We start from the raw sequence: 23,805 nt of genomic DNA on the forward strand, positions 1-23,805 counted from the left end.
AAGAATAAGGAACAACTTGAGATACAACTGGTAAGGGGCATAAAAGACAATAACAAGGCATTCTAGAAGTATATGAAGAATAAGAGGAAGACCAAAGAAATCAAGGGTCCCTTACAGAATGCAGAAGGCAATGTTGTTACAGATGATGCAGAGAAGCCTCTAGTATTTAATGCTTTTTTTTTTTTTTACTTCAGTCTAAAAATAAGGGGAACTACCAGATGACAAGTGTGCTTGGCAGCAAAAATAAGGAAGCAGACAAACAGCCTAGAGTAGTGGCAGAATAAGTTAGAATAGTTTAGAAATTACTTAGAGAAGCTAGATGCTTTCAAATTGGTAGGCCTGGATTGGATGAACTTTAGGCTACGGAAGGAATTGGCTGAGGTAATTTCAGAGGCATTGGCTATTCTCTTTGAGAACTTGTGGAGAACAGATGAAGTCCTGAATGATTGAAAAAGGGCAAACAGAGTGCCAATCTTTAACAAATGGAAGAAGGAGGACCCAGGACATTACATACCAGTCAGCCTGACCTCAATATCTGTAAAGAACTTGGAGCAAGTCCTTAAGGATCCTGTTGTGAAGCACTGAGAGGGAAAGGTGATCTGGAGCAGGAAACATGGATTCACCAAGAGCAAGTCATGCCTGCTCGACCTCATTTCCTTCTATGATAAAGTGGCAGGCTCTGTGGATATGATATACTTTGACTTCATCAAGATTTTTGATGTTGTCTCTCTCAACATCCTCATTAACAAGCTAACAAAATATAGAACTGACAAAAGTATAGTAAGCTGGATACATAACTGGTTGGATTATTGTGCTCAACAAATAGTCACCCATGGCTCAATATCACCTGGGGAGGGGGTATCAAGTGGGGTTCCCCAGGGGTCTGTCCTGGGTCTGGTGTTGTTGAACATTTTCATTAATGATTTGGACAATGAGTGGGAGTGCATGCTTAGCAAGTTTGCAGTAATACCAAGTTGAGTAGAGTTGCACACACACCAGAGGGTAGAGCTAGGATCCAGAATGATCAGGATTGATTGTGTGCACATATACAGACTGGGGGAATGACTGGCTAGGCTGAGTACTGCAGAGAAAGACCTGGGGATTAGAATAGACAGTAAGCTAAATATGAGACAATAGTGTACTCTCTCGTTATAAAAAAAGGTGAACAGCATACTAAGCTTTATTAACAGGAGTGTCACTTGCAAATCAAGGGAAGTGATTCTTTGACTCCATTCAGCACTGGTGAGGCCTCACTTGGAGTATTGTGTCCAATTTTATGCCTCACATTTCAAGAAGGATATGGACAGATTGGAAAGTGTCCAGCAGAGGGCAACAGAAATGATTAGAGGCCTGGAAAACTTTACTTATGAGGAAAGGTTGAAAGAGCTAGGGTTCTTTAGTCTGAAGAAGAGAAGACTGAGGGGGACTTGATAATAGTCTTCAAATATCTGAAGGGTAATTATAGATGGGGTGGAGTAAAATTATTTTCTGGCTGCAAAGAACAGGACTGAAAGTGGTGGTTTTAAGCTGTAGCAGAGGAAATTTAGGTTGTAGATTAGGAGAAACTTTCTATCAGGGTGGTCAAGCACTGGAACAGGCAACCTAGATAAGTTGTGGCATCCCCATCCCTGGAAATTTTCAAGAGAAGGTTCAACAGATGCTTGGTTAGGAAGGTTTAGTCAGGGATGATCCTGCCTTGAGCAGGAGGCTGGACTAGATGACCTCATAAGGTTCCTTCTATTTTACTTTTCTATGATCCCCTTCATGTCATGGCCAGGATGCCAGAATATATGAATTGCCATTTTCTGGGTCAGACCATCAGTCCATCTTGCCCAGTATCCTGTATCACCCAGTGGCAGAGAATGGATACTGAAAGGGAGAGCAAACTGGGTATGACCAGGGTTTTTTTCCCCACTGTTCCTCTCTTGCTTACAGCCTCCATCATTAAGGAAGTTCTGATTTCAAGGCTGTATCCCTAACTCTCATGCTCAATAGCTTTTGCAGGTAGGGATAAGGATGTTTTGCCAAAGTCAAACACATCTTCAAACACAAGAGGCAGGACTCTCTCATAGGCACTTAATCAGCAAAATGACTCAGATTGTCTAATTGGTGTCACTTGAAGACACCTGGTGACTTCCTGGTGACTTTCCTATCCTAAATATTCTGAACTACCAATTGGAGCTCAGTTTATCTAGGAGTTCGGTGTGGATATATCTGGTGGCCATTTTGGCCAGTCTTCCACTGATTAACTCATTGTATTTTCTTATATGGTTTCCCTTAGATTCCTCAAGGGCGTAGCTAAGGTTTTTTGCTACATGAGGGACCCATAGTGGGACCTAAATTTAACCATTGCTTTCTGATAGGCCTTTTAAGCCTAGGATAATAAGCTCCTTGGTCCACTTGTCCATGAACATGCATTTATGGCAATTACTGCAGTGAGGAGAATGGGCGAGATCCAAGCTGTTGTGGAAGACTCCATACACTACCAAGATAGAGAAAGATTTGACTGACCTATAATTCATGCCTAAAGTGGTCTCCAAATTCCACTTGAATCAGCAGATAACTTTACTGGTCTTCTTTCTAAAATTCCTTCTTTCAGAGCAGGATTCTTTCAGCAGGTGCTTGATACTAAGAGCATTCTATTTTACTAACATTTTGGGACCAAGCCCTTTCTCATACATCTCTGTGGCTCTCTGTAGAAAAATCTAAGGGTGGAGCAACTGTCTAAATGGATATTGGTTTGTGTGAAATTTTGTTGGGAGACTGTTGAGATGGAGTTGCTGCCATGGTTTATGCCCCCTCTTGCAAAAAAGCAGCCATATGGGACTTACTCTCCCCATGCTTTATTTTGGAGGCTGCAAGAACAAATGTGATATCTTTCAATCATAGCTTGTGAAAGGGACTCCAAAGCCTACCTCCAGCTGTACATAGACACTGCTTTGGAGTCACCCACTAGTTAGGAACATGTGTGGACAGTAACTCAAAGAAGAAAAGCAAGTTACTCACCAGTCACTGGAGTTCTTAGAGGTGCATTGTCCACATACATGCATATCCTGACCTCTTTCCCTCTTACAGGGTTAGGGACTACAAGACACTTAGCTATTGAAAAGAAGCTGAGGAACAGAAAGAGTGCATCACCTATCCCTTCACTGTGGTGGTGAGGAGATGGGGCAAGGCTGAAACATAGTGTAATGGGTATTACTGTGGGAAAAGTCTCTAGTCAGAAGCTCAGGGGCTAAGCATATACACACATCACAGAGTCTGATTTCGAGGAACAGAATGCTCTCAGCTCATTTTGCATTTAAGCAGAATGGAATAAGATCAGGATTCCACTAGAGGCAGGCTCCATATTGGAAAACTTTGTTCGACAGACTATTTTTCAGAATCTCATCAAAGGTGTGAGCCTCCTGGTTTACACTTTAAGGCTTCTGGAACCACAATGCAGATGCAAGCAAACACATGTGATGATAAGCTTTGCATAGAGCTCCTAATCACCATTTCTTTTTCTTAAAGGAAAAAGTCCAAGAACTTACAGGTCATAAGCAAAACAACCAAAGCTCCTAAATGCAGTGGCCTTTATGCTAGATCACCCTCCCTTGCAGATCAAAAGATGTCTGTGCTCAGGTGGGGAGGGTCTCCCTTATCTTTTTGCACCCATCAACTTCATCTTGGGCAGCTGAAAATGACTTAAGAGATCAAACAGCTCTTGCCTTTTTCTATCCTTCCAGCCCTTCTGTCAGGTGGTTCTCTGTTCAGCCTTCATTCCTCATATAATCATAGGCCTCTGCCAGGCAATTGTGTTGCTAAGGTAATCTTCCTCTTGACATTCCAGTTGTCCTCGGTGGTAGCTGACATAGCACAAACTCACCTGTGCTCCTAGGATAGATCTGAACCATGGGGCTTCTTGTGGGCTGGATCAAGGCCTGGTGGTAGCAGCAGGGCAATTAATGGTGGTGGGTTGAGTGGTGGCAGTTGCAGCAGAGTGAGAGGTAGCATAGGAGTTAACGTAGCTGTCTCTTGACCCCTGCTGATGACATGTCCCCAACAGGGCTCCCTAGTTTGGAGCTTAACAGCGAGCTCTACCTGCTCTCACCCTTCCCCAAAATTCCAGGCCCCTTTAGGAGCCCAATGTGATACATCTTTGACATGTCTGATCTAGGTTGTTTGTATTTGATGAAAGGACCACCTTCATTGAATGACCCTCTTGTATTATAGCTCAGTAACTCTCCCTTTGGAGTTATCGCCCAGCACAGAGGTGAAAAGACAACAGAGAAACAAAAGACTGAATATTCAAAATAGAGTTAGCAGAGAGTTTGTTGCCTCACACAACATTCCTAAATGGTACATGCCAGCTCCTCAAATTGCTGCAGGCATAACTTTAATAAGCTTTAATGCACATGAAAATTTTTTTTGAGTTAAAGATTGCCAGGTTCGATCGGGACTGTTACAGAAGAAAAAGGGTAGCCAGTGGCATCTTGAATTTACAACTGTCAAGTGCTATGACTCAGCAGTTTGTGGCCAGTGATCACTTGGTTATGAGGTTTCCAAGGAATATTTACATGCAGCAGCAGCAGCTTATGGTAGAGATTCAGTAAGTCATTACTGAACATATGCCGTTTGTTTTGGCCCTCGTCTTTCTTAAAGATTCCCTGCCCCTGTTTGTAATGAGCTCCTTCATGTTTTCGCTAAATTTTAACACAAGATATTACATTCCACTTCTTAATTGTGTTCTTCTTCATCTCCTGTATTAAATTGCATGTAATATTCCTACATCCCCTTAAATAATTTTCTCCATTGCCCATAGAAGTAGCTGTAATTGAGGGGATAGCAAAGTGATCTCTGCATATATCATTTAGTTCTCTTTTCTTAAAATTTGCAAAACTTCCTGGAATCCAGTGACCTGAAAGCCCCTGAGCATGTCTACATGTGCATTAATGCCCTTTTCCTAATGCACATTAAATTAAGTACCTATGGGCACTTCTACATGTACTCCAGGGGTGGAGTGGTGCTTTAACTAGAGCAGCTCCAAGAGCCTCTCTAATTAAAATGTAGCAGTGTTCCATGTATTAGCACCCCTGTGCTTCAAAATGATGGCGGGGGCACTTGAACTAAAGCTCATTCAACAAGCTTTAATTCAAGCACCCTCACTGCCATTTTGAAGTGTGGAGACACTAATACATGAAACAGCCAGAATGGCTGACCTGCCTGACCGGGTTTTAAACTAAGTTCACCAGGGGATGGGCACATAATCACTGGTGCAAGCCCACCAAGCATCAGCCACTAAACCATTAGGTCAGGCTGTACAAGGAAACAAACTCCTACCCCACCCCAGGGACCAGGCTTTTCCAGGAATCTAGGGAAACTTAGGACCTTCAATGGCAAGCTCACTTGCCTTTACAGAAATGCCAGGAGCCTGGGCAACAAACAGGAGGAGTTTGCCCTACTCCTAAACAGTAATGACTACGATCTTATAGGGATAATAGAAACCTGCAGGGACTCCACTTATGACTGGACCACAGGTATAGATGGCTATACCCTGTACAGGAGAGATCATATTACAAGAAAGGGTGGAGGTGTAGCTTTCTATGTGAAAGAGCAATACACTTCCCTACAAGCTGAGATTGGCAACCAAGGAGGGCAAGCTGAGACCCTCTGGGTAAGAATAAGGGAGGAATGTGGTGAAGGGGATGTAACGGTAGGAATCTACTACAGACCTCCTAATCAAGAGCAAGAACTTGACCACGAGTTTGCCAGGGAACTGTCTGAGGCTGCATGCTCTCTGTGTATGACTGTCATGGGTAACCAACTACCCTGACATCTCTTGGGAAGAGTACTCAGCCAAATCCAGTCAGTCACAGTGCTTCCTCACAAACACTGATGAGCTTTATTTGTCTCAAGAAGTCAAGGGACTGACAAGGGGCAAGGTCCTGCTGGATCTGGTACTGGCCAAAGGGGATGATCTAGTCTATAGGCGATGCATAGGGGGAACATGGGGGGGGGGCATGTGCCCCCCCGATATTGGCCCTCACCAGCCAGGGAGTCGGGAGTGCCAGCCAGTGCCCCGCCATGAGAAGTGCTGGTGGCACTTCTGGTTTACCACCAGCACTTCTGGGGGACCCCTCTCTCCTCCGTCAGCAATCGGCTGTTGGTGCCACCCCAGAGCCAGGAGGCACCAGTCGCTCATGATCTAGTCAGTGACCTGAGAATCAAAGGGAAGCTGGGAGACAGTGACCATGAGTTAATCACTTTCTCTATTCATTGCAAAGCTGGCAAGTCAGTCAGCAATACGGGAGTCCTCAACTTTAGGAAGGCCAACTTTCACAAGCTTAGGAGCCTAGTTGTTCAGGCCTTGAGAAATCACAATCTGGCAGGGAGGAAAGTCCATGATGAAGGGTCACTCCTCAAGGATGCAATCCTTGAAGCAGAAGGGAAATCCATTTCAACCCACAGAAAAAGTAGCAAAGGGGCTGGATGACCCCCTTGGCTCACTAGGGAACAAGGACCTCCTGCACTTAAAAAAAGAAACATAAAGGATAGCAGATGGGAAGCATCACTAAGTAGGAGTACTCAGCACTAGCCTACTCTTGCAGGGAGCAGACTAGGAAAGCCAAGGCTGAAACCAAGTTTAAACTGGCCACTCAAATCAAGGACAATAAAAAGTCCTTCTTTAAATATGTGGGAAGTTGGAAAAAGAACAAGGGTAACACTGGACCCTTACTAAACCAAGTTCGGCAGCTGATAACTGACATCTTAATGACTACGTCGTGTCAGTTTTCCATCCCAGTGGGATCACTGCCTAACAAGAGGCAGGATCAACCTGCACCCATCATTACCATTGATCTTGTGAGGGGACACCTTGAGAAGCTAGACATCCACAAATTAGCTGGCCCAAATGGAATGCACCCAAGAGTGCTAAAGGAACTAGCTGACATTATAGTATGTCCTATGGCAAAGATATTCAAGAACTTGTGGCGCTCAGGCGTGGTGCCTGATGATTGGAAGAGGGCCAATGTGGTGCCTATCTTCAAGAAAGGGAGAAGGGAAGATCCAGGGAACTACAGGCCAATTAGCTTGAAGAACTGACACCACACTTACGGGCTCAGCAGTGCTATGCTAGCTAGCATCATGTCTGAAAGAGACTTGGAGGTCATGATTGATCACAAGATGAACATGAGCCACCAATGCAATGCTGCAGCAGGCAAAGCAAACAAAACTCTGGCCTGTAACTTCTGATACATCTCAAACAAGACCCAGGAGGTCATCCTCCCACTTTACTCAGCCTTGGTGAGACCAGGGCTGGACCCCATGATCTTGCGAGGTCCTTTCCAGCTCTAATGTCTATGAAATCTATGAAATCTATGAGTACATGATACATGGAGGCTGGCTGGAGTGCAGCAATTACCATGCTCCAGCAGACTCAATTAATTGAGTCTGTTCTGACATGTTGTAATTACAAGGTGTCGGAGCAGCCCTGCAGCACATCTATAGGCACCTTCCAATGTGAGATACTAAATTAATACATGTTAGGATGCACTAATGTGCAGTAGCACAAGCACACACTTTTTAGGTGATGCTTAATGTGCAGTTGTCTATTATACTGTGCAGTAGCATAATAGCATGTTTTTTTACATGCTCCTTTAATGCGTATAAAATAAGCCACTGAGCATTAAGTGCATATGTAGATGTGCCCTATGTGTATCTTTAATTATCAGTAATACTTAGCAATACCTAGTTAACATCATTATTAGTTTGTTATAAGATCCATTAAAAAAAATAAGGCAGCCCATTTAAAATGACAGTTTTTTTCATGGGTTTTTTTTTAACCCACTGGAAAGTAACAGTGATGTTCAACAGAATTCTGATTTACCCCTGCCATGTAACACTATCCAGATCACAAAAGCTGTTTCTTATGAAAACAAAAGATATTTCAGCACAGGACATGGCCACCTGGCCTAACATGCTAGCATTTATTTTGGTTGATCTCAGTCTCATCTCTGATTTTTTAGCCAGAACCCTGTACTCTTTCTTCTCCATAAACAGATCTAGGTGTCTTTTGAAATACTTTAATTGCTTTCCCAGTAACTCATTCCATATGTTTATCTTCCCTCCTTCAGTAGCCTAGAGCATTTTCCTTCTTAAATGCTGCATGGTCATTTTTCCAGGAAATGTCATAGTTCTAAAATTTGTATTACAGGAACAAATCACATGGGTTTTTTTTTCAAAGAGGGGCTGATTAAAAACCTAAACCAAATGAGAAAAAGCCTTTAATATTTTTGATGACAAGAATATTAAAAGGAAAAAAAGACACTGTTGAAAAATAACCAGTCCTACAGTAGAAGTTTAGGATTTATTTACTTACTTTAATTATACAGTTTATATGCTTCCCTTCCCAACAAAGACTCAAGGCAATTTTCAGGAAGAGAAGCAGAAAAATTTAAAATGGCAACTAGAATAAATAAAACAAAAAAAATGGAAGAAAGTAAAGTGGGACCTACTGAACAACATTTCAGCCTAGCTTTGCTTGCTAAATGCCTGCCCAAATAGAAAAGTCTTCATGCTATGCAATTAAATTGTGCATACTTTCCAGTGAGCCCATCTAATCTTGGAATGAAAGTAAAGGCTATTTTTGTCTTTATTTTTTTAAATTTACATTTTTGCTCCATTCCTGAAATCCCTGTGATATTTGCTACTATTTATATTTTATGTTGTATTGTGGCTCTCTCTTTTCAAAATCTGTTTCTAAAACTTTACTAAAACACCAGATGCATTTTGAAAGTGTGAAACCAGAAAACAGGTTGTAAATTACAGCAAACCATAAAATATATAATAAAAGGCCATCATAAAATGTCTTTGCACCACTCTCTAAAGTTTTGCGATATTGGCATTTTTTGCTTTTCTTGGGTAGTAGGGTTGGAGTATCTTACCCTATGTGTTTGTTTTTCAGATTCAGAGCAGAGTACTGGTTCAGATACAGAAGTGCTGGCAGAGAGAACATCCTGCTCATTTGGCTCCCATTCTGACCTCACTTCTGGTGGCTCAGGTCCCCAGCCACCTCCTCCTTCCTCCATGGAGGAGATCCAAGTAGAGCTGCAATGTGCTGACCTTTGGAAGAGGTTCCATGACATTGGGACTGAGATGATCATCACTAAAGCAGGCAGGTAAGACATCCCTAGCTTGTTGCCCAGTTGGGGAGAACAAGGAAATTTTTTATGTGGTTATAGATGTTTTTAAAAACTAACTACCTTCCTCCCTTCCAACAAAAAGTTGTCTTAGTTATGGGCCTCCTTGTGCTGCAATAACTAGTTAGTGATAGCCTTCCCTTTAATTGAGTACTCAGGAAGTGGTGGCTGTGCTGTTGGCAGTACTTTCTTTAAGGTGAGATATAAAATTGAAATCTTGGTCATTTGAGCCCTATTCATGAGGGTAGTTCTGCTTGTCCTGGCTGCATTCTAACTCAGCTTCGTGCTAACCTAAAATCATCCTGCAGTTATAACTGGATAAAACAGTGGCTGTTTTGTTCTGAATGACAAATAGCTGAATTTCAGGTTTGGTTTGGAAAGAAATATGAATTCCTTAGGATTTTTTTTAAAGAAAGTTCATCCTTTTGCACTATCACCCACAGTGGAAGACTCTCTGATGTGTGTGCAATGGAAATGCTTAAAATTTGGTTAGTGAAGCAAAATCTGAGATTAATCTTACTTTTTCCTAGAATCCAGAAGTTTGGAATAGGCCTCATGAGTCCAACTGTGTATTAATTTGAAGGGTTTAAATGGGGGAGGCAACCTTGTGACAGAGGATGCAGAAAAGGCTGAAGTGCTCAATGTCCTTTTTACTTCAGTCTTCTCAGGCAAGTTCAGCTCCTAGACTACTGTACCTGGCAGCACAGTTTGGGAAGGAGGTGAGCAGCCCTCAGTGGTGAAACAACAGGTTAGGGACTACTTAGAAAATCTGGACATGTACAAGTCCATGGGGCTGGATGGGATACACCCAAGGGTGCTGAGGGAGCTGAATAATTGAATTAATGAACTGTAAAAGTAGATAGAAAAATGGATGGAGCATTGGGCTCAGGGAATACTAATCAATGACTTGATGTCTAGTTGGCAGCTGGTATCAAGTGGAGTGCCGCAGAGGTCAGTACTGGGACCAGTTGTGTTCAATGTCTTCATCAATGACCTGGAAGATGGCATTGAGTGCACCCTTAGCAAGTTTGCAGATGACACCAAGCTGGGGGAGAGTAGCAGATACACTGGAGGGTAGGACTAGGATTCAGAGTGATTTAGACAAATTGGAGGATTGGGCCAAGAGAAATCTCATGGGGCACATCTAGCCGAGCGTGCATGTGCCTCCTGCAGCATCTCAAAGCAGTTTGAGACAATGCTAGAGGCACACTGGGAACAAAAAAAAAAATGTTTCTCATGCTACATATTTGCAGCATGAGCTGAAAATTTGATACCTGGAAATCCAGGTTTAAAATAAAAATCCCACAGAAAAAGAGCAGGGCAAGATATGGTCTAGGACCATGCCCTGAGGCAACCCAGAAGCTGGTGCTCCAGAGAGACACTCTGGTTTCTAGCCAGAGCATCTCTATGGTGATTCTGCTGCCCCAGCATGCAGGGAGCACACCGTTAGTGTGCTGAGGCAAACAGAAGCGGTGCAAAGCTATGGCATGACCAGGACCCAGGCACTGTTCCAGGTAAGTTAGGGATATGGAAGTGGGAGGGTTTACGGGTATGGGGGTACAGTGGGTGTGGAGGTGTGCGAGGAGTAGCGTAGGGATGTAAGGGGGGTGTGGGGTGTGTGGGGGGATGTGGACAGTGATGGGGGATGTGGGCTTGAACAGGAGCCTCCCCACCCACCCCCTGCAGAGCTGGCAGCAGCAGCCAGCTGGGCCGTGGCCTGGCTGCAGGCACAGTGGCAGCACAGCAGTGCCTGACATGGGCTCTGTACATGCTGAGCGGACCCTGCACAGGTGGTGGCCCCAGGCTCTAGCTACCCCTGGCTGAAGATCCAGGGGGAGCTGAGCAGAGTTAGTTTGCCCCACGTGGCACAACTTGTCCCACATCAAAGTGCATATTCAGGCATATGTGCTGCTCTTATTTGAGCTGCTGCAAGTGCACATGTCTGCATGTGTGGATGCACCCATGGGGTTCAACAAGGACAAGTGCAAAGTCCTGCACTTAGAATGGAACAATCCCATGCACCAGTACAGGCTGTGGGCTGACTGGGTGGGCAGCAGGTCTGCAGAGAAGGACCTGGGGATTACAGTGGACAATAAACTGGATGAACCAGTAGTGTGCTCTTGTTGCCAAGAAGGCTAATGACATACTGAGCTGCATTGGTAGGCGTGTTGCCAGTAAGTTAAGGGAAGTAATAATTCCCCTCTCTTCAGCCCTAATGAGGCCAGACCTGGAGTACTGTATTTAGTTTTGGGCTCTCCACTACAGAAAGGATGTCGAGAAATTGGAGAGAGTGCAAAGGAAGGCAACAGAAATGATGGGGCTGGGTAACATGACTTATGAGGGAAGACTGATGGAACTGGGCTTATTTAGTCTAGGAAAGAGGAGACTGCTATTAAGTCATCTCTCAGCCTTCAACTACCTGAAGCAGGGTTTGAAAGAGGATGGAGCTAGACTGTTCTCAGTCATGGCAGATGACAGAACATGAAGCAACAGTCTCAAGTTGCAGCAAGGGAAGTTTAGGTTAGATATTAGGAAGAATTTTCTCAGTAGGAGGGTAGTAAAACACTGGAACAGGTTACCCAGAGGTGGTGAAATCTCCATCCTTGGAGGTTTTTAAAACCGAGCTAGACAAAGCTTTGGCTGGGATGATCTAGTTGGGGATGGTCCTGCTTTGAGCAGGGGGTTGGATTAGATGAACTCCTGAGGTCCCTTCCAACCCTAACTTTCTATGATTCTATGAAATTAGTGGCCTTTTAATACCAGTTAATTTAGCAAAAAAACAAATCAGCACCACGGACAGAGAAATCATGAAAAACAAGTTAATCAGTTTTAGAGTAGACAATTAAAAAAAATGCACATTGATTATTTCTGAAGGATTGAAAAAGAACTTATTATTTTTCATTATTTATAATAATTTTCCTTCTCTGAGCTTCCAGTGTCTGTCTAGCACAGGTAGACCTTTGATTTTTTAGATGATTTTTGTGAGTTGCTTGCCTTTGTTTTGTAGCTGTAAGGAAATCAGATACCTTGGGAAAAAATCGGGTCAAACAGTTTTACTTGGGAGATGGTCAGAGCTGTACTAAGCCTTGTGACCATTGCAGGTTCTCTCATCACTAGGCGTGCCAATCTTATTACTTGATTTAGAGCTGCTCTCATTATAGGACTGACAGATTCCTTGCTGTTATCGTTGTTTCAGATTTAAGTATATGTTTTTCTATCCTAAAAGGAAGAGCTAGTGCAACTCAAATTGATTAATACATAATCTTACACTTTTCACCTCTTGATGTCAAAACACTTTACCAAAGAAGGTAAATACCATTGGGTGCCTATACAGAAGCAGAGGGTGCTCCAACACATTGGAATTCCAGCGCATCAGAGTGTGGCAACTGCTGTGCTCCAGCAGCCTCCTGCATCTTGTGCACCAGTGTCCCCATGGTAAAAAATAGTGATGTGGGCTCTTTATCTAAAGCTTGTTGAATGAGCTTTAGTTCAAGTGCCCCCACCACCATTTTTTACAGTGTGAGGATGCTGATAAACAAGATGCAGTGGTGCTTTAATTAGAGTGGCTTTTAGAGCCACTTTAATTAAAAAGTGCCAGTCTCCCCACCCCTGGAGCACATGTAAAAGTGCCCGTTATCCCCAATTGGATTTCAGGCTGGAATTCAAGTTTTCTGACTTCAATTTCATTGCTCCGTTGATGGGATCAAGGCACTATAAATAAGAAGTGGATCTATCCATGTATCTGAAGATTATTTGCAATTTTAAAAAAAGATGGTTAGTTGCTTGGATGTTTATAGTTCTGATATTATGCTTGTTTGCCAAGTAATTTGAGTGGACAAACTAACCAACAACAGAAATAAATACATATAAATTCATTAAAATCAAAGTACAGTTTTCTGTTGTGTCATATTGTGGATTTCTCAACACTAGTTGTGCTTTTATATGAATGGTCTGATGCTTCCGGAGGTCTAAAAAGTGAAAGTGAAATGAGCATGTTAGAAAATTCTAGGGAAGCATAGCCTACAACTATAGTACTTCTGTGTTACTGGATTTGGAACAGACCTTACAAAAGGCAATCATGTGAAGGCAAAATGAGTGAAATTCAGTGCTCTCACTCTCCAGCGATTCTCAAAACCAGATAATTTTGCTTATTGGTATGGGTGATTAAATATAAAAATATATAGGGCAATAAGTTAAATAAATAAATACATTTTCTGCTCCAGGAAGAGCTAAAGTTTCTGAATGTTTCACCAAACATGGCTCCAGTCTGCCCTTTTATTGATTCAGAGACTAGGTCAGTGTCCCATCCTTCTCATAAGCTTGATAATTTTTTAAGTATGTTTTTTGAAAGAGTATTAGTTTCACAATGGGTGGTATTATGGTACAGTTTCTTCTGCATATGTTGTTTTCAGAAGATATTTAACCAGTATAGAGTGGAAAAAGGCATTTATGGGTTGAAAGCTACTTTGGGATTCATCAAATGCCCCATTGCTTCTAGTTAGAAAGTTTGGAAGATGAATTGAAGCTCCTTGGTTTCCACCATCTTAAATCAAACATCCCAGTACTGAGCACGTGAAGTATGTGTAGCTGATGATGTTGGGGACAAGGGAGTTCACACATCCTCTCTCTCTCAGGCATATTTTGGCACATACTTTAAATGAGTCATTATTATCAGCTTCATAGGTTTCTATTGACATTCTCAGAGATGAGTGGAAATTGGGACAGGCATTCCACAAGATGGAATTTTGACATTTCAATATTTTCTTCAGCTTAAATCAGGATGAGAAGTTGAAATATCAAAATCTTATGTGGAATGAAAAGCTATAACTAGTTTTGACTTGGAAATGCAAAACATTTCATTTTGACATTTTTGATTGAACCAAACCACTCTGATTTTTTTCACATCAAAACATTTCACTTCATTTTATTGGATAGACTCATTCTGTCCTGTGGGGATGAGCTGCAACCTTTGATACAAAGTCATACAAGTCCCATAATGGCCAAATGGGAAACCACATTGCATCATAGGCATTTGTGATAGACATTTGCAGTAGGGCTGTGTGAAGCTTTGGGTGGTGATTTGATTCAGAGGAGATTCGGCCCAACTTGGTGGCCGAATCTCCATATCTGAATTGAATCAGGGGATGAATTAAAAGGTCCGAATCAATTCGAAGCTCTCCGAATCTTCAGAAAAGATGAAAAAAGGGAGCTGCAGCCAGACTTGGAGCTGATAAGTAGGGGCGGGGGGGGGGGGGGGGGAGGCTCTGTCAGGCCCCATCCCCTGCCTGCTCCCCCAACCCCCGCCATGGTTGTTCCACCCACCCCAGCTTCCGTGCTTAAAAAAAAAAAAAAAGCCCCCACTCACCAGTGCTGCCAGGTGGGGGATTATCCCCACTGCCTTCCACTGCTCCATGGCATGTGGGGGACTCTGCTATGAGGCCTCTGACCCCCCCCTGCTGTCCCAGCCCCCCCATGGCTGCCCCACCTGCCCCAGCTCTGGCCCTTTAAAAAAGAGAACCCCCCCCCCAACTCACTGCTCCTGCTGCAGCCTTGGGGCTTCAGGGGGCTCCAGTAGAACCCCCCACATGGTGTGGGGCAGTGGGGGCAGCGGAGATTACCCCCCTGCTGGCAGGAATGGTGAGTCCAGGGAGTTTTCCTCATTTTTTTTTTCCTTAAAGGGAAGGAGCTACAGCAGGCAGGGCAGTCATGGTGGGGGCAGGGGGGGGGCTGGGACAGCAGTGTCAGGGGCTCATGGAGAGCCCCCCATGCAGTATGGGGCAGTGCAGGGCAGAGGGGATTGCCCCCCCACACACATCTGGCAGCACCCAGTGTGCTGGGACTTTTTTTTTTTCCTAGTGCCAGGAGCTGGGCAGCCATTGCCGGGCTGGGAGAGTGGGTGGGGAATGGGCATGGCTGATTCAGAGATTCGGTAGCAGCCAAAACTCCAAATCAGATTTGGCCGAATCAAATCAGGACAGCGATTTGAATCACCGAATTGAATCAATGTCCTCCGAATTGGCCGAATCCAAAGCGAATACTAGCTGCTTTGCACAGGCCTAATTTACAGCTCCTTGCTTCCATAGAAAATAATTTACTTGTCTGCTTCTTTCCTTGATTTATAACACTTGGATCCTCTCATTCTGCAGGCCATGTCCTACTTAGTTGTTTGTAACTGGGAGAGTGTTTCCTTCTTTCCTTTCTCCCTCCATGTACACCCTCAGTGATTTATGCACTTTATGTTTGTGATCCCTTGGATGAGTATTTTTTATCTCCTGCTGTCTCTGCTCCTGTAGCATGACCAACATTACACAGTCTTTTCATTAGTTTTTATGGTGTCCTTTAATACATGATTATGGGGGGGGGTAAAGTACAGGGTATTAAAAGTTTTGCCTACTACCTTGAGTATATTAAAGTTTCACCTTTACAGGGAGCATAAATGCCCTAATAGCAAAGAGATAAGTGTAGTAAGGGGTCCTCTCCTTTATACAGACAGGCCATGAAGGCAATGAAAAGTGGCTGAAGGTCAGCCTGAGTTTAGCAAAGGACTGCTACAAAAATTGTTCTGTTCACTTATATAATGTTCAATAATTCAAATAGAAAATGTCATTCTTTCTGTTCAGGGAAATGCGTCTCCAAATACACAATCAGTATTAGCACTCTGGCCTGGTTACATGGTCTAAATCAGGGGTGGGTAAAATATGGGATTCAATCTGGGCCACAGTGGGTGTGGGGGGGCAGCTTGGGCTGTGGCATGTGCAACCAATCCTACCACCCCCCCCAGGCCTTCAGTGGGGTGGTGTAGTGGCTGGACTCTGTTTCCCAGCAGCCCCACAGTGGTGGCTTCTTTCATCTGCCACTGCTAGTGTCCCTGCTGCCACCAGACATGGCCCTTCTGCCTAGGGACTCTGGCCCGTCTTCCCCACACTCACCACCAGGGGCACCAGACAGAGGGCAGGTGTGCAGGTGAAGTCTCCATAGAGACTGGCCTGGGACCCCTGGGGGCAGCGTGCAGTCAATTGGGCAGATGAGATGGGGCCATGGGTAGACAGGGAGTGGGGTCCAGGAGCATTCTGTCTCACTTCACCTTGGAACTAGATCTTTTCCATGTACTTGTTATGGGGTGGTTTGTCCCCTTAAGAGGGGGAAGGTAGCCCTATTCAGTAGCTGCAGTTGTGATTAAGTTGTTGATAAAGGACTTACTGTGCTCTTAAAAGCCACAGCAGAGAACACAGACAGGCTATGAAGGAAGTCTGGAGAGTAGGAGGCAGCAAGCTGTGGGGCTAGAGCCAAAAGAGTTTTCCTTCCCAGTGTCTAGTACAGGACAGCAGGATTCTTTTTTAGTGTTTTGTTTGTTTAAAAGACTGTTTTATCTGGGTAGACTGGCTGGGGAGCTCCTCAGGGAGCAAAGCCTGCCTATAGAAGTCAACAGGACAGGCAACCTGTTTCAAGTCCCTTTTCTACAAAGCTCACACTGAGAACTGATATGATGCTTGTAATGGGACTCCCTTGATTTTGTGTGAATGGCTTTAGTTTAATTGAATTGCAAATAAATAAAAATAATATTCTTTGAAAAGTCAAGCTTATACCTTGTCACTATTAAAATCTAATCAAATTAAGCTATCATAGTTAAAACACTTATTTACCTCTTCCACCAGCTCGCTCTCTAGTGTTAAGAATATGTCTTTAAAACATTAATATCAGTATTCAAGTCCCCTTTAGTTCCCTGACACAGACATTTACCATTTGGGTTATGGCAGTAAATATTATATACACAAGAGCCAAGGATTTTTTGTGATATCTTATATTTGGAACAACTGTGTATTTGGGATTGCTGTCAGACAATTTTCAGGTATTGAGTGCCTAAGACACAAGCTGAGTTACAAATTAAAGGAAAAGATTCTATGCAAATAGAAACAGTATGCTTAGAGGGATAACAGAAACAGATCAGACAGACATAATGCTTAAACAATTTTAAACTGTATTTTAAAGTGTAAACACCCAAACATACAGCATGCTGAAGGCTAATGGCATACTAAGCTGCATTGGTAGGAGTGTTGCTAGCAGATCAAGGGAAGTGATTATTACCCTCTATTCAGCACTGGGAAAGCCACATCTGAAATATTGTGTCTAGTTTTGGGCCCCCCACTGCAGAAAGGATGTGGACAAATTGGAGAGAGTCCAGTGGAAGACAACAAAATGGCGAGGGGGGAGGAGGACATGCCTTATGAGGGGAAGCTGAGGGAACTGGGCTTATTTAGTTAAGAGAAGAGATGACCAAGAGGGGATTTAATAGCAGCCTTTAACTACCTGAAGGATGGTTCTGAAGAGGATGGAGCTAGACTTTTCTCAGTGGTGGCAGGTGACAGAACAAGGAGAAATGGGCTCAAGTTGCAGGAAGGGAAGTTTAGGTTAGATATTAGGAAAAAAAAATTCTTACTAGGAAGGTAGAAAAACACTGGAACAGATTACTCATAGAGGCTGCCTGGGTTGGGATGATCTTGTTGGGGATGATCTGCTTTGAGTGGGGGTTGGACTAGATGACCCCCTGAGGTCCCTTCCAACCCTAATTTTCTATGATTATGTGTAAGCCAATCTGCAATGGTTTAAATTTCCTAGACTATTTCAAAAGTTTACCTGGATACTCAGGTTTTGTTTTGAAATAGTCCTCCTTGAAGTGGGTTAGTGATGTGTTGAAACCAAGCTTCCCGTGACTAGCATCTCGTTGGTCCTCCAGGCATCCCACATTACACTACTTATCACCCCCTACTCCCCTGGTATACAGTATCACCTCCTGGTGGTGGTTTGACAGCATGGCAATGCCAAAAGCATGACTGTTCTACTTAAAACACTTGGCAGTAGATGTACAGACACCCCGTAACATGGGGGCCTTTTCAGGGCTGATTCACCTTTGGCCCACCCACCTGTTTCTGGGCCTATGACCCACCTTCTCTCCTGCCATGCCTTGTTATTAATTAATTAATTAACAATCTTAATTAGACAGGAGGCTGCCCATTTCTTGCCCCAATGCCAAGGGGCTCTATCTGCAGCTCTGTACTTCTCCTACACTGAAACCCATGTCTCATAGATGGCATCCATGGTTCTTACAGTCACCAGCCCCACACTGGACCCCAGAATTCTCTGATCAGGACCCCTCCAGGATCCCTCCATTCAGGTGGCCTACCCCACCTTCATTCAGGCTATCTAGCTCCCTGAAACTATTTTCCCCTCTCAGGTGTGGTCCCCCTGGGACCTTTGGCCATACAGGCCCTGGCCTCACCTTCAAGGCCAGTCGGAAACCCCAGGCCCTCTTATCTCTGGGCATCCCTTGCAGTGGGCCACTGGCCCTTTTGACCATTCTGGTCCTAGCCCCAGCACTGACCAGTCAAGGGTACTCTCTTGATCAGGTCTAAGTCTCTAGCCCCACTCTCTCCCCTGGGGTCTGCCCTCCACACCCTAGTAGCAGGTAACCCACCCAGTTGTGGGGGCTGGGGTTAAGGCATCCCAAACCACCTTTAACCAGGGTGGTAACTGGCCTGGCATTTCCTGGGGGCTCCTGCACCACTGAGAGCCCCACCAGGCCACCCACTCCCAGCAGGGTGCAGTTTTAGGTCAGGACCAGGACCAGGACCAGGACCCTCCAAGCCATCTCCTACAGCTCCTCCCTTACCTCTAGGATGATACCAGCAGCCTTGCAGCCAGGCAGTGTTGCTACCTGGCCTACCAGTAGGAAACTGAACTGTTTCTATAGGTAGCCAGGGATCTAAAATGGCTGCCGCAATCAAGCACCTGCTGGGTGTTTGGCTCTGATCTTAAAGTGGCAGGCACAAGCAGTGCTCTGCCACACAACCTTACCCTGGATAGTAGTGAACTGAATCCTAATCTGTGACATCCTTGGAATGGTTCAAGTGTTATGTCTGCCCACATCCTGATCGAAATATTTCCAGTTCCCCAACTCCTGGCCCTCAAGAAACCCCCAAACCTGGCCCAGCTCATAATCAGAAGCAAACTCCCCTCTGATCAACAGACTCCAAATGAGATACAATGCTACCTTAACAATAAATGCAAAACCTGTCTACACATCTCTAGCACTACAGCGATCAACACCTTTCACAACAAAACCACAGAACAGCCACTCTTTCTCTAAACTTACAATCCTTGTGCTCAAAGGAAATGCATTAGCTTCCAGAAGATGGGCCTGGGAAAAGATTCATGCATAACTCTACTGGGCAGTAACAACAGTCTCGAGAGCAATGGTCTCAAGTTTCATCAAGGGAAGTTTAGGTTAGATATTAGGAAAAATTTTCTCACTAGGCAGGTAGTAAAACACTGGAACAGGTTACCAAGCTCCCAAAACAGTTTCTATCCTCCCAGGTCACCAGCTTAGAGGTGGGCAAAAGAAGATTTAAGGACACCATGAAGGCCAATTTAGAGAAATGTGTTATTAACGTCAATCCCTGGGAGACCTGAACACTAAATCATCTCCAATGGTGCTGTGATATATGACAAGGCATCAGTCACTTTGAGCAAATCCACCTCTATAGATGAGAGTGACAAAGGGAATGAGCTGTGACCTGACATTAGCAGGATCCACTTCTTCCTTCTGGAGCTCTTAAGTCATATCCAGACTCCCAATGGCTTCCGTATTTACTGGAAGACTGTCTTCTTCATATTGAAGGACTTCTGACAACAACTTGAGGAAGGAAGGCAAGGTTCTTTGAGTAGATGTGATATCTTTTATTAAACCAACTGAGTAGTTGGGAAAAAGTTCTTAGCAAGCTTTCAGGTGCAATCACCTTTCCTCAGGCATAGGAAGTCTCTGCTTTTCTGAGACTCAGCTTCTCAAGCTCTCCCAGCAGTTGGTTTAATAAAAGATATCACAAAAAAAGCCTTTCCTCTTGTTTATTTCCTGGACATTCACAGCAACAACAGGAGCTCACCATTTAGAGAGGGGAATTGACATGCATACATAATGCTGTTGGGGTACACAACTATTTCTTTTTTCTTATCCCTTAGCTCTCTCCAGCTCTGGAATGCATAAGGCACATAGGAAAGCATATAGATGTGGCAGATTCTTTCTGAGGCAGCACAGAAGAAATTGGGTTCTGCCATATCACAAATTTGCTTTCTATTTCCAGCTTGGATAGAAAGGACCTTATGCTACCTGCCATTTGGCATTGTCTGTAAAATGGATTGGCTGATATTTGACCTTAAAGTAGAGTCTGGGGCTTTGCTCAGTGAGAAAGGTGGTAGAGTACACAAAACAGAAGCAGTGAGCAAAACGGATGAACTCAAGGGGTGCGTCCACACATGCGAGCATGTGTGCTTGCAGCAGCTCAAATAGAAGCGGTGCAAATTTGAGCCAGGGCTTTTTGCCTCAGTGCATGTGCACAGACATGCACTTTGGTGTGGGGTTAATTGTGCCATTTGGGGCAAAATAACCCTGCCTAGCTCTTCCCAGATCTGCAGTCAGGGGGAGCTAGAGCCTGGAGCGACACCTGTGCTGTCCCCAGCAGTATAAAAAGCTGCCTTGTCCTGGCCCCATCAGTATAAAAAGCTGCCCTGTCAAGTAGCTCAGGGCTACTTGCTCTCAGGAGCTTCTGGGGCCTAGCCAATTGGTACCTGGGGACAGTACCTCTTGTGCCAGCTGGACTGCTGAAGCGGCTCTAAGAGTCCCTGCATCCTTTACCCATTGCAGTAGTCTGGCAGTGGGGGCTGCTGCCTGGCTGTGGCCTGCTGCACACCTGTCAGACCTGGATGGGGATTGCACAGCCAGTACAGGTATCTGCCCCTCTAGGCCAGCTGCCTTGGCCTTTGTGCAGCACTCCTGTCCCCCTTCCCAGTCATCTGGGCAGCTATCACCCAGAAGATGTGCTTGCTTTGAACTTGCAAAACATGCCCTCCTGGCCCCAATTGGCCAGGAGGTCAGTCACCTCCATCTGGGTGCAAGGTGCCAGCTCTGAGAAGGTTCCTCTGCCTGGGTCCTGCCACTTGCCTCCCTAGTAGCAATTCTGCTGTTCCCTATTTGAAAACTGAAAAATCCCTGACAAAAAAATCCCAAAGTCACTCTGTAAAATACTCTGAAATCCGTGTTTCTCTATGCTTAAAACAAAAAACCACTATATATAGAGAGAGAAAGAAAGTGAGAGAAAGAGAGACAGTGATCAGTTGGGAAATGTTTTATTGATATATGTACAGTGTTAAAGCAATTTGGAAGCCTACCGGTGGCACTATCATAATAAAATGAATTCTAAATACCTATATGTTTTGCTGTTTGCTTTTGGTTTTCTTACCAGACCAGTTAGAGCTCCCTGTAACCTGTTCACTAACCACGATGTGGGGACAGCTGTCCCTGCAGCCACAGCTCCAGCCAGCAGGTGTCATCTTGCCTGGCAACTGGGCATGTGGGGTGTATGCTGGTGGGATGTGGGGTTTTCAGGAGGGGGTGGGAAGGGGGGCTGGGGGGGCGTAGGTGGCTGTGGAGGGATATGGGGGGCTGTGGGGGGACTGTGTTGGGGGGGGACTGCTCAGGAGGGGTGGGTCCCCTGCCCTCTGCAGGGCGCAACTCCCTTGCAAAGCTCATGGACTGCCCCTCAGAAAGCTACAGCCCCCCCAACAGGGGCCACATGGCCCCTGCAGGGGCTACCATCCCTCCCCTGCAGGGCCTACATGCCCCACCCCTGCTTGCTCCCCCAGCCCTCTGGATTGTTGTCCCACCTGGCTCCATCCCCTGGCAGCTTCTGCAGCCCCCCTGATGGCTGCCCCACACAGCCCCACCTCCTGCTTGTGCCACCAAACTTCCCCAATGGCTGCCCCACTGAGCTCCACCCCCTGCCCGCTCCCCCAATCTCACCAATGGCTGCCCCACCTGGCCCCATGCCCTGCTTGCACCCCTAGCCCCTCTAATGGCTGCACCCCCTGGCCCCAGCCTCCCAGCACTTAAAAAAAATAAATAAAAAAAAAAGACCTTGCACTCACTGGCAGTAGTAGCTGTCATCAGGGTCACTGGGGTCTCATGGCAGAGCCCTCCAGCAGCAGAGGGCATCAGGGCCTGGCCCCAGCTGCCTGGCACCTGCACTGCCACTGCCCCATTGTGCGGGTGCGGCCCAGGTCAGCAGGGTGCTGCATGGCTCTGCACACTGCTGGGTAGCTGTGGCTTCTGCGGCTGTCACCCAGGCCCTGCACTGCTCAGGGGGGCTCTGCCACAAGGCCCCAGTGACCCTGATGGCAGCTGCTACTGCCAGTGAGTGTGGGGCTTTTATTTTTTTAATTGCCGGGATGCTGGGGCCAAGAGGGGCAGCGATCCGGGGGGTCTGAGGGAGCAGACGGGGGATGGTGGGTTGGGTGGGCCAGCAATCTGGGGGTGCTAGAGGAGTGGGCAGGGCTGGTGGGTGGGGCCGGTGGAGGTCCCCCCATGTTCCCCTCCCCCTCCCTCTGCCCCCACCCCACTCCCTACTTACCGGCAGGAGCCCAGGTCCTGCTCCCTGCGGCTGGCATGCTGTCTGCTCTGCACGGGCAGGCAGCATACTTCAGCACTGCACCAAAGGCCAGCCATAGAGATGCTCTGGCTGACTACCAGAGTGTTTCTGTGGAGGACCGAGCCTTCAGTTGGCTTGGGGGGCGGCCTGGGACTGTGCCCTGCCCCACCTTTTTCTTCCGTGTTTTTTTTGGTTTAAGTTTGCCCTGCACTGCAAATGCCTCTTGCAGCATCTGAAGGGGCTTTGAGATGCTGCAAGATGCACTTGTGTGCTCGTGTGGATGTGCTCAGGGTCTTCTATCCCTGTGCACTTCCCTACAAGTTAAAGGGTGTTTTGATGGAGATATTATGCCATCACCATTCCACCTCAAGTGTAGCACTCTTGAGAGTTGAGTTTGCATATGCAAGTAAGGGACTCTCTGTGCAAGATGGCTTTTATTGCTAGTGTCAGGAAAGACACCCATTATGTTCATGGTTAGAAACCTGCAAAGATAAGTCATACTGTGTTGCTCTGCTGTCTCAGAAGCACTAGTTGGGATCCCCAGGGAGAGTGACTTTTAAGCTCCAGTGTTGTGGGGGAGGGTTAGGGTTAGGGTTCTGACCTTCTGCTTTTTCGACAGATAGGCCTATACTCCTGTTACACAAAATTGCCAATTGCTCAAATCGTGAGCAAGACCTTATGAGGGAGGATAAGGCAAGATGCCATGTTTGTTGATTAAGTGCTTAATACACACACACCCATACACCACATTCATACACCAATTTCTGTTCTGCACTCATATATGTTACCAGTCTTATCAGTACTCAAATCAACTTAATGGCCAGCCAAGTTGATCACAAGTAGGAGCCAGGCTCCTGCTGGTCCATCTCGTCAGACGAACCGATGCTCCAGGATGACATGCAGAACAAGACCCAAAATCGATATGTCTCCCCCCATCTTTTATAGCCTTGTCAATTCACCCAGTCCTCTGGGCTTTTGCTGTGTTATCAGTATGTTCTTCTTTGAAGGTCAATTGCCATTGTTTGTTCTCTCACTGTTCTGGGGTGGATTCTTCTTGTTTTGGACTTTTACCTGTCTGCGTTCTTCAGTCAGTCACCAGCTGATGTTTTGCTTTTCCATAGACACACTGTCACTGATTCTCTCACACATAT

General features: G+C 45.4%; 1 protein-coding gene across 2 annotated transcripts in view; it reads left to right on the plus strand.

Moving 5' to 3' along the window:
- Positions 1-23,805, plus strand: part of TBX15 (T-box transcription factor 15) — a 192,203-nt gene that overhangs the window by 70,354 nt on the left and 98,044 nt on the right. For both annotated transcript variants that reach the window (XM_059720335.1, XM_014594441.3), the window contains exon 2: positions 8,945-9,158. In XM_059720335.1, coding sequence (XP_059576318.1) covers positions 8,945-9,158 — 214 coding nt within the window. The remainder of the gene's footprint in view (positions 1-8,944; positions 9,159-23,805) is intronic.

This window comes from Alligator mississippiensis, chromosome 1 (assembly GCF_030867095.1).
Source record: "Alligator mississippiensis isolate rAllMis1 chromosome 1, rAllMis1, whole genome shotgun sequence".
NCBI lineage: Eukaryota > Metazoa > Chordata > Crocodylia > Alligatoridae > Alligator > Alligator mississippiensis.